The sequence below is a fragment of the Salvelinus sp. IW2-2015 genome, linkage group LG30 (assembly GCF_002910315.2).
Source record: "Salvelinus sp. IW2-2015 linkage group LG30, ASM291031v2, whole genome shotgun sequence".
Classification (NCBI taxonomy): domain Eukaryota; kingdom Metazoa; phylum Chordata; class Actinopteri; order Salmoniformes; family Salmonidae; genus Salvelinus; species Salvelinus sp. IW2-2015.
Genome location: NC_036869.1, coordinates 16,255,212 through 16,273,429, shown reverse-complemented (window position 1 = coordinate 16,273,429; position 18,218 = coordinate 16,255,212). Strand labels below are relative to the sequence as shown.

Below are 18,218 nucleotides of genomic sequence, written 5' to 3'. Positions count from 1 at the left end.
GTGCTGAGAGTGTATGTTATGGAGGCGTGTGTTCCTGTGCAGAGGAGTGTGTCCTGTCTCTGCTCCGAGGATATCACCCCTGCATATTGCTCTGCTCTTATCTTACAGCTGTGCTATTGGCTGCAGGTTACACACATCATACATCTTTCAGAAGAGAACTCTCTGTTCTCTTCTCAAGTCTTGTGATGATAGGAGGCTTTACACGTGCAGACAGAGATGCTCCTGTAGAATGCTCAAAGTGCTTCCACTTCAAACACTACATCTATGATCTATGTGAATAATTGCTGGGAGTTCCACCTATGTTTATAGATACATAGAGAGAGGTCTTTATGGTTTTCAGTGGTGACGTGCACGGCATATGAACGAGGACACTCCAACAAAACAGGATTTAGAGCGAGAAAGTGAAGCTTGTATTCATCAGACACTGTATAACCGAGGCCAGGGGGTACTTGAGGTAACATTTTAGGCCATGCGTTGAAGAAATGTGGTGACGCAGTTGGGCAAAGTGTTTTGTAGTTGGTCAAGGTCTTTGTGATTGATGTAGTTTACAGATACTGTTGCAATGGGATTGGTATAGAAGGCGAATGTGTGACCAAGTTTAGTGGTTGATACAGGAGCCCTGTGACTGGAGGAGCTTAGCAACACACCTCTAAAATTGGTCAAGGACCACACAAGTGTTGTTACTGGTCCAACGGATCAACGTGATCAGTGGAGAACTGGGTTGTTGGTGAAACCCCTATGTACTGTAATTTGGAAATAGTGCAAGATGACTGGTCAAGCATACCACATGGTCAATGTAATAAATCTATATGATTGGTGCAGGGAGGCCATGGTGGTTTAGCTTTCCATACTTGCTATGCTAGTTATTTCAGGAAAGCCTACTGGTCAGTTCTGGGGAATATTATATTTATAGTATTATATTATAAATAAACCAGCCTCTTTATACTCCCCAGCTCTTAACTACATCACATTTTTCACACTGATTGAAAATATGATTTTAATCCACTTCCCCTCTTAATTCCAACCTGGTTTATATAAACATAACTCCTCCAGGGCTTGATTACAGGGTATTAACGGCATGTCAACCAGATTTTGGAGTGTGACCAATTGGACATCGCCTTTCCATTCGCTCTAGGGTTTTTCCTTGCACTGTACTGTTTGATGGGCTTCCGCCGGCTAGTATAGACTTTCTCTATTTTTGCGTTTCACGGCGGTATGTTGCTGGGTTATTCTTAGTGGTGGGTATTTTACTCCCACTACCACCCCCAACTCTGCTTTTCCATATACGTAGCAGGAGGGGAGTGAAATATTGATGGGATGGTGGGCGTTCCAGAATGGATCCTCAGGGCTTATTTTGCCCCATATTATAGTTGTGAGCCTCTCTCTCTCTCTCTCTCTCTCTCTCTCTCTCTCTCTCTCTCTCTCTCTCTCTCTCTCTCTCTCTCTCACTCATACTCACTCACTCACTCACTCAACTCACTCATCACTCACTCCTCTCACTCCTCACTCACTCCCCACATCACTCCCACTCACTCACACACACACACACACACCACCAACACAACACACACACACACACACACACACACCACACACACACACACAACAAGCACACACACACACACACACACACACACACACACACAGAGCTCTTGTTTATCTTTTACATTTTAAATGCAATTTGGGTGGTTAATGAAGGTGTATCAGCATGAGGTGGGGCACAGTTTAGATCTGTATTTTGTCAGGAAGAAATTGGACTACACTTTGATGTATGTTTTGTCCTCATATACTGTATCGCTAGGCATAATACAGTTCCTCAATGAAATTAAAAGGCAAATGGTCAAATTTAGGACACAACTAATAACAGCCCTAACAAGTGGATTTCAGGCTGCTAGTGGTTTAATGGGGGTTGATCCAAGGCTGTGACACATTATTTAATTATACCGTATGTGGTTGTTTCTTTGATCATAGAGTGGCTCCGTGTCTCGTTCTAACATCGGAAGATTCCTCTGATGCACGGCTCTGTTGCTGTGGAAAAACTCTATTCATCCAGATGAAAGTGGAACGCCCCTGCCCCTTCCCAACACACAGTCACATCCACCCACACACACCATTGCTGTGTGTACCAATGGCGTTCAACCATGTCTCTCTGCGTCTCCTTAGGTTCTCACAACAGACCTACACATAGACTTGTATCCATGTCAATAACCAACCCCCAACACCTCCAAACACGCACACCCACCATGACCCCCAGTGATCCCGTTGATGTGTTGAAGTTAATGGGGCCCTCTGAGAGGTCCCACCACCCCTGGGGTTGTATGTAATCACCTGTCAGTCAGGCTGAATGGAGAGGTCGATGTCTCTGCCCCAGCACTGTTGATTACAATTGATCTGCGTTTAAATTAGACACTTTGCGGCGGGGCAACAAGACCAATAATGGGAGGCAGGGGAGTAACACATGAACACCCGCTCCAAGACTCAATTTTTCTACCTACCTATTTTTTCTGGCTATTGCGTTTTGGTGGCATTGGGAAGCAGGTTTTGAAAATAAACACATTTTTCAATGCTCTGGGTAAAAGTATGATCAAAACATGGTAACATCAGGCCTGTAATGGATTTGTTTTATAGACATTTGGACATATCCTAAAAAGACCATTACACCTACAGAAGATCTTCTGTATGGGCATGTAAGGCCTGATATGCAAGAGAATTCCATTTGAAACCTCATTAACATCCTAAAATAATGGATGATACGAATGTGAGAAAAGGTTTTATTTCAAACGGCTGAGTTTTATCCAGGCACTGTGGTGTGTCTCTGTGCTGTCGAAAGCTGCTGGATAACAGAGAGTGGTAATTAGTCTTTTCCCTTGGGTTAAACTCAAGATGTCCTGCTGTAATGCACAGTAGGTTGTTCTCTGTGTGTGTGTGTGCGTGTGCATATGTGTGTGTTTGTGCATAGGTCTATTTTTGTGGTAGACAGATGGTTTAAGGTTCAAAACAAATTGACAAAACTCATTTGCCAGTGCCATCTTGCACAGACCTGAGTTGTAACTACCTCTTGTTTTCTCTGTGTGTTTCCAGGTGAAGGATGAGAGGAAAGTCCAGGAGTTGTTTGACCTGGCTGACTACGAACGCTCTGAGGAGCTGCGCAAGGCCAAGAGCCGCAGTAAGAAGAACCACAGCAGGTTCACCCTGCTCCGCTGCAAGCAGCCTGGGAATATAGTGAGTCCTTCTGCCCAGGGAGAGTGAAGGAGTCAGGCAGGGAGGCTCAGCAGGGCCTGGGGTGTGTAGGCCTCAGTGGGAAGTCCTTACTGCAGGTGTTGATTTTAGCTGAAAATGCATTTGAAGTTTTCTTTTGTTAAAATCTGAAACTTGAGGCAAGCTTATCGTCAGACATAGTTTGTGGTTTTCTATAAAGAGAGAGTATGAGTCTAAGTACAGCTTATCATCAGACATAGTTTGTGGTTTCTATAAAGAGAGGAGTATGAGACAAAGTACAAGCTTATCGTCAGACATAGTTTGTGGTTTTCTATGGAGGGATCAAACAAAACAACACACCACAAATTTGTCTGTAGAGAGAGTATGAGACAAAGTACAAGCTTATCGTCAGACATAGTTTGTGGTTTTCTATAAAGAGAGAGTATGAGACAAAGTACAAGCTTATCGTCAGACATATGTTTGTGGTTTTCTATATAAAGAGAGAGTATGAGACAAAGTACAAGCTTATCAGTCAGACATAGTTTGTGGTTTTTATAAGAGAGAGAGTATGAGACAAAGTACAAGCTTATCATCAGACATAGTTTGTGGTTTCTATAAAGAGAGAGTATGAGACAAAGTACAAGCTTATCATCAGACATAGTTGGGTTTTCTATAAAGAGAGAGTATGGAAACATAAAGTACAAGCTTATCATCAGACATAGTTTGTGGTTTTCTTATAAAGAGAGAGTATGAGACAAAGTACAAGCTATCGTCAGTTATCTTTCGTTCTCAGATAGTTTGTGGTTTTCTATAAAGAGAGAGTAATGAGACATAAAGTACAAGCTTATCATCAGACATAGTTTGTGGTTTTCTATAAAGAGAGAGTATGAGACATAAAGTACAAGCTTATCATCAGACAAAGTTTGTGGTTTTCTATAAAGAGAGTATGAGACATAAAGTACAAGCTTATCATCAGACATAGTTTGTGGTTCTCTATAAAGAGAGAGTATGAGACATAAAGTACAAGCTTATCATCAGACATAGTTTGTGGTTCTCTATAAAGAGAGAGTATGAGACAAAGTACAAGCTCAAATCAAAACAATCAAATGTACATGTTTCGTATACAACAGGTGTAGACTTACAGTGAAATACTTACTTACGAGTCCTTTTCCAACATTGCAGAGTTAAAGATAATGGAGTGGCTACGGATACTGAGTCTTTGTATCCCAATAGAGATAAATAGTAATGGCGTCTTTTTCTAGGCACTAATTCCGCCATGGTTCATTGTACAAAGCCTATGGGAAAATGAATGCCGTTTTTGGATAAACGCCGAAAATAAGGTCTGTGGTAAACACAGGCTTAGGAGATCTTGAAGCATTTATGCAATTAACAAAAGCACTTAAAGGCTTCATAATTCATAGAGGTCATGTTAACTGACTGATATTATCTCATAGAACAAAATGTATAAGATCTCCTAAGCCTGTGTTAACCTCAGACCTTGTTTCCTGCTGTGCCCACTCCGCTACCTACGTAGCTGCTGTGCTGACTGCTTTGCTGCTGGTCCCCTTCCTTGATCGCCTTTGTCTGGTCAATGGTGTAGCCTACAAACTTCATTGTACACAAAACTGTTCGAACCATTGCATTCCATGCATCAGTAAGCGTAAGCAGGATTTCATGTTCTTTTTTCAGGAGGGTAGTAGGCTACATTTACATTTACATTTAAGTCATTTAGCAGACGCTCTTATCCAGAGCGACTTACAAGTTGGTGCATTCACCTTATGATATCCAGTGGAACAACCACTTTACAATAGTGCATCTAACTCTTTTAAGGGGGGGGGGGGGTTAGAAGGATTACTTTATCCTATCCTAGGTATTCCTTAAAGAGGTGGGGTTTCAGGTGTTTCCGGAAGGTGGTGATTGACTCCGCTGACCTGGCGTCGTGGGGGAGTTTGTTCCACCATTGGGGTGCCAGAGCAGCGAACAGTTTTGACTGGGCTGAGCGGGAGCTGTACTTCCTCAGAGTAGGGAGGCGAGCAGGCCAGAGGTGGATGAACGCAGTGCCCTTGTTTGGGTGTAGGGCCTGATCAGAGCCTGAAGGTACGGAGGTGCCGTTCCCCTCACAGCTCCGTAGGCAGCACCATGGTCTTGTAGCGGATGCGAGCTTCAACTGGAAGCCAGTGGAGAGAGCGGAGGAGCGGGGTGACGTGAGAGAACTTGGGAAGGTTGAACACCAGACGGGCTGCGGCGTTCTGGATGAGTTGAGGGGTTAATGCACAGGCAGGGAGCCCAGCCAACAGCGAGTTGCAGTAATCCAGACGGGAGATGACAAAGTGCCTGGATTAGGACCTGCGCCGCTTCCTGTGTGAGGCAGGGTCGTACTCTGCGAAGTTGTAGAGCATGAACCTACAGGAACGGGTCACCGCCTTGATGTAGTTGAGAACGACAGGGTGTTGTCCAGGAATCACGCCAAAGTTCTTAGCACTCTGGAGAGGGACACAATGGAGTTGTCAACTGTGATGGCGAGATCATTGGAACGGGCAGTCCTTCCCCGGGAGGAAGAGCAGCTCCGTCTTGCCGAGGTTCAGCTTGAGGTGGTGATCCGTCATCCACACTGATATGTCTGCCAGACATGCAGAGATGCGATTCGCCACCTGGTTATCAGAAGGGGGAAAGGAGAAGATTAATTGTGTGTCGTCTGCATAGCAATGATAGGAGAGACCATGTGAGGATATGACAGAGCCAAGTGACTTGGTGTATAGCGAGAATAGGAGAGGGCCTAGAACAGAGCCCTAGGGGACACCAGTGGTGAGAGCACGTGGTGCGGAGACAGATTCTCGCCACGCACCTGGTAGGAGCGACCTGTCAGGTAGGACACAATCCAAGCGTGGGCCGCGCCGGAGAGTGCCCAACTCGGAGAGGGTGGAGAGGAGGATCTGATGGTTCACAGTATCAAAGGCAGCCGATAGGTCTAGAAGGATGAGAGCAGAGGAGAGAGAGTTAGCTTTAGCAGTGCGGAGCGCCTCCGTGACACAGAGAAGAGCAGTCTCAGTTGAATGACTAGTCTTGAAACCTGTACATCAAATCAAATCAAATTTTATTGGTCACATACACATGGTTAGCAGATGTTAATGCGAGTGTAGCAAAATGCTTGTGCTTCTGGTTCCGACAGTGCAGTAATATCTAACAAGTGATCTAACAATTCCCCAACAACTATCTAATACACACAAATCTAAAAGGGGGAATGAGAATATGTACATATAAATATATGGATGAGCGATGGCCGATCGGCATAGGCAAGGTGCAATAGATTGTATAAAATACAGTATATACACATATGATATGAGTAATGTAAGATATGCAAACATTATTAAAGTGGCATTATTTAAAGTGGCGTTGTTTATAGTGACTAGTGATCAATTTGTTAAAGTGCCCAGTGATTGGGTCTCCATGTAGGCAGCAGCCTCTCTGAGTTAGTGATTGCTGTTTAGCAGTTTGATGGCCTTGAGATAGAAGCTTTTCTTCAGTCTCTCCGTCCCAGCTTTGATGCACCTGTACTGACCTTGCCTTCTGGATGATAGGCAGTGGCTCGGGTGGTTGTTGTCTTTGATTATCTTTTTTGCCTTCCTGTGACATCGGGTGCTATAAGTGTCATGGAGGTCAGGTAGTTTGCCCCCGGTGATGCGTTGTGCAGACCGCACCACCCTCTGGACAGCCTTGCGGTTGAGGGTGGAGCAGTTGCCGTACCAGGCTGTAATACAGCCCGACAGGATGCTCTCGATTGTGGATCTGTAGAAGTTTGTCAGGGTTTTGGGTGACAAGCCAAATTTCTTCAACCTCCTGAGTTTGAAGAGTCGCTGTTGCGCCTTCTTCACCACACTGTCTGTGTGGGAGGACCATTTCAGTTTGTCGTTGACGTGTACGCCGAGGAACTTAAAATGTTCCACTTTCTCCACTGCTGTCCCTTCGATGTGGATAGGGGTTGCTCCCTCTGCTGTTTCCTGAAGTCCACGATCATCTCCTTTGTTTTGTTGGCGTTGAGTGAGAGGTTGTTTTCCTGACACCACACTCCGAGTGCCCTCACCTCCTCCCTGTAGGCTGTCTCGTCGTTGTTGGTAATCAAGCCCACTACTGTTGTGTTGTCTGCAAACTTGATGATTGAGTTGGTGGCGTGCATGGCCACGCAGTCATGGGTGAACAGGGAGTACAGGAGGGGGCTGAGCACGCACCCTTGTGGGGTCCCAGTGTTGAAGGTCAGCGAAGTGGAGATGTTGTTTCCTACCTTCACCACCTGGGGGCGGCCCGTCAGAAAGTCCAGGACCCAATTGCACAGGGCGGGGTTGAGACCCAGGGCCTCCAGCTTGATGATGAGCTTGGAGGGTACTATGGTGTTGACTGCTGAGCTGTAGACAATGAACAGCCTTCTTACATAGGTATTCCTCTTGTCCAGATGGGATAGGGCAGTGTGATGGCGATTGCATCGTCTGTAAACCTGTTAGGGCGGTATGCAAACTGAAGTGGGTCTAAGGTGGCCAGTAAGGTGGGGGTGATATGATCCTTGACTAGTCTCTCAAAGCACTTCATGATGACAGAAGTGAGTGCTACGGGGCGGTAGTCATTTAGTTCAGTTATCTTTGCCTTCTTGGGTACAGGAACAATGGTGGCCATCTTGAAGCATGTGGGGACAGCAGACTGGGATAGGAAGCGATTGAATATGTCCGCAAACACACCAGCCACCTGGTCTGCGCATGCTCTGAGGACGCGGCTAGGGATGCCRTCTGGGCCAGCAGCCTTGYGAGGGTTAACAYGTTTAAATGTTTTACTCACATCGGCCACAGAGAAGGAGRGTGGGGGGGGGGGGGGGGGSWGTTCTTGTTATCAGGCCGCGACGGTGGCACTGTATTATCCTCAAAGCGTGCAAAGAAGGTGTTTAGTTTGTCTGGAAGCGTGACGTCGGTGTCCGTGACGTGGCTGGTTTTCTTCTTGTAGTCCATGATTTCTTGTAGACCCTGCCACTATTTATATGTTTTACACATAATACATTATCGACATATACAAACTTTGTTGTCAGTATTGCAAACATAAGCATGACACAAACATAAACCTTAACAAAGAGGTTTCCAGATGGGGCGGGTGTGGGCAGGGAGAGTCAAAATAACAAGTCAAAATAACATGGCTATATACAGGGAGTACCAGTACCAAGTCGATGTGCAGGGGTACGATGTAATTGAGGTAGCTATGTACATGTAGGTAGGGGTAAAGTGACTAGGCAACAGAATAATAGACAGTAGCAGCAGCGTACACTCAGTTGGCAGTTTATTAGGTACATCAGCCCGTTAACCAAAATGGAGTCACGTGCACCGGTTCCACTATCTCAGAACTGGCTGGCCTCCTAGGCTTTTCATGGACGACAGTGTCTAGGGTTTACCGAGAGTGGTGCAACAAACAAAAAACAGCTTGTTGATGAGAAGTCGAAGGAGAATGGCAATAATTGTGCAAGCTAACAGGAGGGCCACAAACAGGCAAATAATGGCGCAGTAGGGTGCAGAACGGCATCTCGGAACGCACAACTCGTCTGTCCTTGTCACGGATGGGCTATTGCCGCAGACGACCACATCGGGTTCCACTCCTATCAGTATCATGACACAAGGCGAGATCCACATGCAGACACAGGAGGCAGATGGTTGGAGTCTTACAATATTTATTAATCCAAAAGGGTAAGGCAAGAGAATGGTCGTGGACAGGCAAAAGGGTCAAAACCAGTTTGGAGTCCAAAGGGTACCGAAGGGCAGGCAGAATCAAGGTCAGGGGATGCAGGATGATCAGGCAGGCAGGAAAGTAGTCCAGAGTCAGGCAGGGTTCAAAACCGGGAAGACTATCAAAAAGAGAATAGCAAAAGGAGAATGGGAAAAACACGCGGGTTGACTTGACTACCACACAAGGTGAACTGGCACAGAGAGACAGGAAATACATGGATAAATACACTGGGGAAAATAAGTGACACCTGGAGGGGGTGGAGACAATCACAGTAACAGGTGAAACAGATCAGGGCGTGACAGTACCGCCACCTGGCGTTCTACCTGGGCGCATAACTGGCTGACCAGGGTGTCGGCAGTGGAAATCGGCGATGAGGACCGGGTCCAAGATGGCTTTAGCAGGGACCCAGCACCTCTCCTCCGAGCCATAACCCTCCCAGTCAACCAGGTACTGGAAACCCCTGCCCCACGGTCGAACCTTCAGGAGGCATCTCACCGTATATGCTGGCTGGCCACCTATAACCCGGGGGGAGGGATGGGCCTGGAGACAGAAGACAAAGGACAGTGAGACATAGGCTTAATCCTAGACACATGGAAGGTAGGGGTAAATACAGTATAATTAAATACGGGGTAACACAAGATGGACAGCAGTGGAACTCAGGACTCTGGAGATGGGAAAAGGACCAATGAACCGGGGAGACAGCTTGCGGGACTCTACCCGAAGGGGCAGATCCCGAGTGGAAAGCCATACCCTCTGCCCAATGCGGTAGCGGGGAGCTGGGGTCCAGCGAAGGTCCGCTTTTCGACGATATCTGGAGTTGGTCTTGAGAATAGCCGCCCTGGGAAGAGTGTTCCGGGCATACTCCACCCAGACCAGTTGACGGCTCCAGGTAGTGGGGTTGATTGAGACCAGGCACCTTAACGTCTTATGGCTGCAATCCCGGTAACAGGATGATATGACAACAGCCAGTGAAAGTGCAGGGCGCAAAATTCAAAACAACAGAAATCTCATAATTAAAATTCCTCAGACATACATGTGTCTTATACCATTTTAAAGGTAATCTTGTTGTTAATCCCACCAAAGTGTCCGATTTCAAATATGCTTTTCAGCGAAAGCACTACAAACGATTATGTTAGGTCACACCAAACCACAATAAGCATAGCCATTCTTCCAGCGAAAGATAGCAGTCACAAAAAGCACAAATAGAGATAAAATGAATCACTAACCTTTGATGATCTTAATCAGATGACACTCATAGGACTTCATGTTCCACATTACATGTATGTTTTGTTTGATAAAGTTCATATTTATATAAAAAAATCTGAGTTTACATTGGCGCGTTACATTCACTAGTTCCAAAAACATCCAGTGATTTTGTATAACCACATCGTTTCAACAGAAATACTCATCATAAATGTAGATGATAATACAAGTTATACACATGGAATTATAGATATACCTCTCCTTAAGGCTGCAAGGCAAAGTGTTGAGTAGCCAGTGAAATCGTGCCCATTTCAAACGGCCTCCTACTCAAATCTTGCTCGTACAATATGAATATTATTATTCTTTTTGGATAGAAAACACTTTCTAGTTTCTAAAAGAGTTGGAATTATTTCTCTGAGTGAAACAGAAGTCCTTCTGCAGCACTTTTCCTGACCAGGAAGTGAAATGTCAGAAATCGATGCTCTTTTCAACTTGATGCCTATACATGGTCTTGACACTTAGGAGTCTGCTGACACTCTATACGCCTTCCTATTGGTGTAAAGAGGATGTCAGAGAAGAAATTTTTGTGCTCATCTTGTCCTGTGGTGGAAAAAAACCTATTTCTTTGACGTGAGCGTCCACTTCCGGTACTCTGAAGGAAGTGGGATTGACTTCTGTTTTGCCTTCGTAACGAACGGCTAACATCTCCGGCTCGAATTTTTTTTGATACATGTGAYCATATCATCGTAATGTATGTTTTTTCAATATAGTTTAATCAGATTATTGAAACTTTATTCGGGAGTTTTGCCGTGTTCCGTCCTCTGACTGTGTTTACGTTGGAGAAATGTATGCCACTCGGCTCGTGCCAATGCTAATTGAAGAGGGAAATTTGCCATTCTGAATCGAAACAACGACTCATCTGGACAGAGGACACCTTCTTCAACCTTCTGATGAAAGATCAGCCAAAGTAAGACTCATTTTATGATGTTATTTCATATATCTGTCGTGCATGTGAACGGGTCGTGGGCGCCCAAATGTGTCTCTCTATTGTGGCTACGCTAATGTAGCGATACATTTGTTTTTCGCTGTAAAACATTTTATAAATCGGAAATATTGTTTGGAATCACAAGTTGCCTATCTTTCAATTGCTGCAAACTATATATTTTTCGGAAATGTTTTATGATGAGTAATTAGCTATTTGACGTTGGTGTCTGTAAATATTATGGCTGCTTTCGGTGCACTTTCTGAGTGTAGCTGAAATGTAAAATATGATTTATACCTGAAATATGCAAATTTTGAAAAAAAATATGCTATACAAAATATGTTATCAGACTGTCATCTGATGGATTTGTTTCTTGGTTAGTGGCTATTTATATCTTTATTTGGTCGAATTTGTGATAGCACCTGATGGAGTAAGAAACTGATGGAGTTAGAAAAGTGGTGTCATTTGCTAACGTGGTTAGCTAATAGATTACATATTTTGTCTTCCCTGTAAAACATTTTAAAAATCGGACATGTTGGTTTGATTCACAAGAAGTTTATCTTTCATCTGGTGTCTTGGACTTGTTAATGTGTGAAAGTTAAATATTTTTTAAAAATAGCTTTTGAATTTCGCGCCCTGCACTTGAGCTGGATGTTGTCATAAGTGTACCGGTGTCGGGCTGCACCCCAAACAGGTTAATGCAACCGCTGTGTCAGATTTCAAAAAACCTTTACGGAAAAAGCAAACCATGCAATAATCTGAGACGGAGCTCAGAACAATATCAAATTAGCCCCATGTTGGAGTCAACAGAAACCAGAAATTACATGATAAATATTCCCTTACCTTTGATGATCTTCATCAGAATGCACTCCCAGGAATCCCAGGTCCACAATAAATGCTTGATTTGTTCGATAATGTACGTTATTTATGTCCAATTAGCTACTTTGGTTAGCGCATTTGGTAAACAATTCCAAAGTCACGAAGCGCGTTCACTAAAACCTGACGAAATGTCCAAAAGTTCCGTAACAGTCAGTAGAAACATGTCAAACGATGTATTGAATCAATCTTTAGAATGTTGTTCAAATAAATGTTGAATAACGTTCCAACCGGAGAATTACATTGCCTTCAGATGAGCGATGGAACGGAGCTGCCTCTCATGTGAACGCGCGTGGTCAAATAATGTTCACCTCATGGCAGTGGTGACTAATTCTCCTCTCATTCGGCTCCCCTTCACAGTAGAGTCATCAGACAAAGTTCTGCAGACTGTTGACATCTAGTGGAAGCCGTAGGAAGTGAATGCTCATTCATATCTCGCTGTGATTTCAATGGGATCTTGGTTGAAACTCAACCAGCCTCAGAATTTCCACTTCCTGTTTGGATTTTTTCTCAGGTTTTTGCCTGCCATATGAGTTCTGTTATACTCACAGACATAATTCAAACAGTTTTAGAAACTTCAGTGTGTTTTCTATCCAATACTAATAATAATATGCATATATTAGTAACTGGGACTGAGGAGCAGGCCGTTTACTCTTGGCACCTTTCATCCAAGCTACTCAATACTGCCCCTGCAGCCATAAGAAGTTAAGGTGGTCTCCAGGTCTTGGTTGGCTCGCTTCGACTGACCGTTAGTTTAGGTATGGAATCCGGATGACAGGCTGGCCGATGGCCCAATAAGGGTGCAGAATGCCTTCCAGAACTGAGACGAGAACTGAGGACCCTGATCGGAGACCATGTCTACCGGGAGTCCATGGATCTGGAAGACATGCTGCACCATAAGCTGGGCCATCTCCTTGGCAGAAGGTAGTTTGGGGAGAGGGATGAAATGGGCAGCCTTGGAGAACCGGGCAACGTTTCCATTTTTTGAGCACACACAGTGCATGCGGTGACGAAGGCAGAGACGTCAGGGACCACCAGAAACGTTGTCGAAGGAAGGTTAGTGTACGACGGGACCCTGGATGACAGGTCAGCCTGGAGGAATGAGCCCATTCCAGGATCCGGGACCGGACTGGGTTAGGGATAAACAGACGGTTAGCCGGGCCCCCTTCAGGTCTAGGCTGGGAGTGTTGCGCCTCGCGAATCAGGTTCTCAATACCCCAAATCACGGTGGCAGCAAGGCATGAGATAGGGAGAATGGTTTGGAAGTCGATGGTGTGGCAGAGGAACTGTATAGGCAGGAGAGAGCATCAGGCTTCACATTTTTAGACCCTGGACAGTAGGAAATGGTCAAGTTTAATCTGGTAAACAGGAGGGCCCACTGAACGGAGATATTCCACATTTTTATGGTCGGTCCAGACCAGGAAGGCTGTTCTGCTCCTTCCAGCCAGTCCCTCCACTCCTCCAACGACATCCTCACCACCAGGAGTTCTCGGTTGCCAACATCGTAGTTCCTCTCAGCAGGACTGAGACGATGGAACAGGAAAGCACAGGGATCAAATCAAATCAAATGTATTTATAAAGCCCTTCTTACATCAGCTGATGTCACAAAGTGCTGTACAGAAACCCAGCCTAAAACCCCAAACAGTAAGCAATGCAAGTGTAGAAGCACAGTGGCCAGGAAAAACTCCCTAGAAAGGCCAGAACCTAGGAAGAAACCTAGAGAGGAACCAGGCTATGAGGAGTGGCCAGTCCTCTTCTGGCTGTGCCGGGTGGAGATTATAACAGAACATGGCCAAGATGTTCATAGATGACCAGCAGGGTCAAATAATAATAATCACAGTGGTTGTCGAGGTTGCAACAGGTCAGCACCTTAGGAGTAAATGTCAGTTGGCGTTTCATAGCCGATCATTGAGAGTATCTCTACCACTCCTGCTGTCTCTAGAGAGTTGAAAAAAACAGCAGGTCTGGGACAGGTAGCACGTCCGGTGAACAGGTCAGGGTTCCATATCCGCAGGCAGAACAGTTGAAACTGGAGCAGCAGCACGGCCAGGTGGACTGGGTACAGCAAGGAGTCATCAGGCCAGGTAGTCCTGAGGCATGGTCCTAGGGCTCATCTCCTCTGAGAGAGAGAAAGAAAGAAAGAGAGAAAGAGAGAGAGAATTAGAGGCAGCATACTTAAATTCACACAGGACACCGGATAAGAAAGGAGAAATACTCCAGATATAACAGGCTGACCCTAGCCCCCCGACACATAAACTACTGCAGCATAAATACTGGAGGCTGAGACAGGAGGGGTCGGGAGACACTGTGGCCCTATCCGACGATACCCCCGGACATGGCCAAACAGGCAGGATATAACCCCACCCACTTTGCCAAATCACAGCCCCCACACCACTAGAGGGATATCTTCAATCACCAACTTACCATCCTCAGACAAGGCCGAGTATAAGCCCACAAAGATCTCCGCCACAGCACAACCCAAGGGGATGAAGCTTCTGGTCCTGGGCAGATCGCTGGGACAGTATGGCCCCCACTCCAACATCTGAAGCATCCACTTTCAACACAAATTGACGCAAGGGGTCCGGATGGATGAGGATGGGTGCTGTTGTGAACCGATGCTTCAGGTCCACAAATGCTTTGTCGACAGCTGGAGACCATTTGAACGGTACCTTGGGGGAGGTGAGTGCTGAGAGGTGGGCCGCCAGGGTGCTGTAATCCCAAATGAAATGTCGGTAAAAGTTTGCAAAACCAAGAAACCGTTGCAGCTGCACCCTGGATGTTGGTTGAGGCCAATCCACCACTGCTTTCACCTTTCCAGGATCCATCTGAACATTGCCCTCAGCCATGACATATCCCAGAAAGGTGATAGAAGAGCGGTGGAACTCACACTTCTCGGCTTTCACAAACAGTTCTCCAGGAGGCGCTGAAGGACCTGTCTGACATGGAGTACATGTTCTTGGGCAGATCGGGGAAAAAACTGGATGTCGTCCAGGTAGACGAACACAAACCGGTTTAGCATGTCCCGAAGCACATCATTGACCAAAGCCTGGAAGACAGTGGGGGTGTTTGTGAGTCCAAATGGCATGACTTGGTACTCATATTGTCCACTGGCTGTGGTGAAGGCTGTCTTCCATTCATCCCCCTCCCGTATCCGAACCAGGTGGTAGGCATTCCAAAGGTCCAACTTGGAAAACATGGTAGCCACCTGCAGAGATTCAAATGCCGAGGAGAGGTAGGGGATAACGATTTTTGACAGTGATATCGTTAACCTCACTAGGGTACGTGGGAGGCTAGCGTCCCACCTGGCCAACATCCAGTGAAATTGCAGAGCCCCAAATTCAAAAACATAAATACTCAAAGATTCATAAAACATACAAGTGTTATACATGGGTTTAAAGATGAACTTCTTGTTAATCCAACCACGGTCTTAGATTTCAAAAAGGCTTTACGGCGAAAGCATACCATGCGATTATCTGAGAACAGCGCCCAGCAGACACATCATTACAAACAGTAACCAGCCAAGTGGAGGAGTTACACAAGTCAGAAATAGTGATAAAATTAATCACTTACCTTTGATGATCTTCATATGGTTGCACTCACAAGACTCCCATTTACTCAATAAATGTTTGTTTTGTTCGATAAAGTCCATGTTTATATCTAAAAACCTAAGTTTTGTTTGCCCGTTTTGTTCAGTAATCCACAGGCTCAAACGCAGTCACAACAGGCAGACGAAAAATCAAAATAGTATCCGTAAAGTTCGTAGAAACATGTCAAACGATCTTTATAATCAATCCTCAGGTTGTTTTCAGTCATAATAATCAATAATATTTCAACCGGACAATAACGTCATCAATATAAAAGGTAAACAAGAAAGGCGCACTCTCGGTTGCGCGCATGAAAAAGCTCTGCGACACTGTAGTGTCCACTCATTCAGAGAGGTCTTACTCCCTCATTTTTCAGAATACAAGCCTGAAACAATTTCTAAAGACTGTTGACATCTAGTGGAAGCCATAGGAAGTGCATTTTGAGTCCTAAGTCAATGGATACTGTAATGGCATTCAATAGAAAACTACAAACATTAAAAAAATCCCACTTCCTGGATGGATTTTTCTCAGGTTTTCGCCTGCCAAATCAGTTCTGTTATACTCACAGACATTATTTTAACAGTTTTGGAAACTTTAGAGTGTTTTCTATCCAAATCTACCAATTATATGCAAATCCTAGCTTCTGGGCCTGAGTAGCAGGCAGTTTACTTTGGGCATGTTTTTCATCCGGAAGTGAAAATAGTGCCCCCTACCCTAGTGAAGTTAAGTCCCCGGTAGTCAATGCGTGGGCGCAGGGTCTTGTCCTTCTCCACAAAGAAAAACCCTGCATCGGCAGGAGATGCAGACGGAGGGACGGCCCCAGTGGCCAGAGACTCTTCTATGTACTCCTCCACAGCAATGGTCTCTGGTCGGGACAGAGATTACAACTGACCCCAAGGTGGTGTAGTGCCTGGGAGAAGATCAATGGCACAATAATAAGGACTGCGCAGGGGCAGGTGCCTTGCTGAACACTTCCAGGAGGTCATGGTATTTTGTGAAGATAACATGTCTTGCTAACCTCCTGAGGAAGACGACTAGGGGAAGGCTGTGCTGCTTGAAGGCAGTGGGAATGGCAAAATGGGCTCCAACCCAGGATGGAGCTTGTGGTCCAGTCAATCACAGGATTGTGCTTTTGGAGCCAGGAAAATCCAAAAACAACCGGAACATGGGGAGATGCAATGAGGAGGAACTGTATTGTCTCACTGTGGTTACCAGAAACCCGTAATTGAACGGACACAGTACTATGGGTGACTTCCCCTATAGAGCGGCTGTCCAGTGCCCTAGCATCCATGGGCACAGAGAGAGGCTGCGTGGGAATACCAAGCTCCCAGTATGACTCACCATAGTACTGGTACCCACTAGGGACAAGGGTTTCCTAATAGGGCAGGTAGCAATAAAATGTCCTGCCCCTCCACAGTACAGACAGCAGTTATTATTCATCCTCCGTGAGCACTCTCAAACTGATAGCATAGTTCTTCCCAACTGCATAAGCTCAGGAGTATCCAACTCAGCCGTCGTAGATTCACGAGAGAGCTCGGGTGACTTCGACTTCTCTCGGAAGAGCTGCCTTCGGAAACATCTGGTTTCCATAGTAGGTGAACGCGCCATATCGGGTGCACGAGACCAGACCTCCTCTCATTCTTGCATTCCCTTAGGCGTCCATCAATTTTAATGGTTAAGGCGATAAGAGAGTCGAGGTCCACCGGCAGTTCCCGAGCAACTAGCCCATCCTTTACCTCCTCAGATAATCCGTGCAGAAAAGTATCGAAAAGAGACTCCGGATTCCAGGCACTCTCGGCAGCCAACGTGCGAAAGTTTTGACGTAAGTCAAGCAGTTTGCTGGCCGCCTATCTCCCAGATACCGGAGACTCAATAACTTTTCTCACCTCTGCCATGAATTCCTGCAAATTACCGCAAATGGCAGATTGTTGTTCCCAAACTGCTGTAGCCCAGGAGAGCACCCTTCCCGACATTAGCGTAATTATACACGCTATCTTTGATCGGTCTGAAGAAAACGAAGATGGCTGTAACTCAAAAATAAGCGAGCACTGAGAAAGGAAACCACGGCAGGTACCAGGATTCCCCGAATATCACTCTGGAGGAGGTAAGCGGGGTTCACGGGGAGTCAGGATAGGCTGTACCAACTCACCACAGACAGGGACAAAAATCCTGGGTGATTGGGTTTTTTCCAGAGGTGGCAGACAGTCTGAGCTAACTCTCTGATTTGCTCCATAATAGCCTTTAACCCATGGTCGTGGCGTTCCGTCAAGGAACTGAGCCCTTCCAAAAGGCCCTGTAGCAACTCCTGATGTCTCCCAATGGTGGCTCCCTGCAAGGAGACAGTGTGGCGGAGCTGTTCCAAGTCTGTTGGGTCTGTCATGGCCAGTTCGTACTATCATGACAAGGCGAGACCCAGACCCAGATGCGTAAGCAGCATGAGTCCATGGCTTCATCCTGCCTGGTGTTAACGGTACAGGCTGGTGGCGGTGGTGTAGTGATGTGGGGAATGTTTTCCTGGCACACGTTATGTCCCTTGATACCACTTGAGCAACGTTTCCATGCCCTGAAGAATTCAGGCTGTTCTAGAGGCAAAAGGGGTCCGTCTGACCCGGCACTAGATG

General features: G+C 45.9%; 1 protein-coding gene across 1 annotated transcript in view; it reads left to right on the top strand.

The window, feature by feature from the left end:
• The window catches only part of plekho1a (pleckstrin homology domain containing, family O member 1a), a 29,194-nt gene that overhangs the window by 4,413 nt on the left and 6,563 nt on the right, over positions 1-18,218 (top strand). Inside the window, exon 3 of the mRNA XM_023975604.2 lies at positions 3,082-3,222. Coding sequence (XP_023831372.1) covers positions 3,082-3,222 — 141 coding nt within the window. The remainder of the gene's footprint in view (positions 1-3,081; positions 3,223-18,218) is intronic.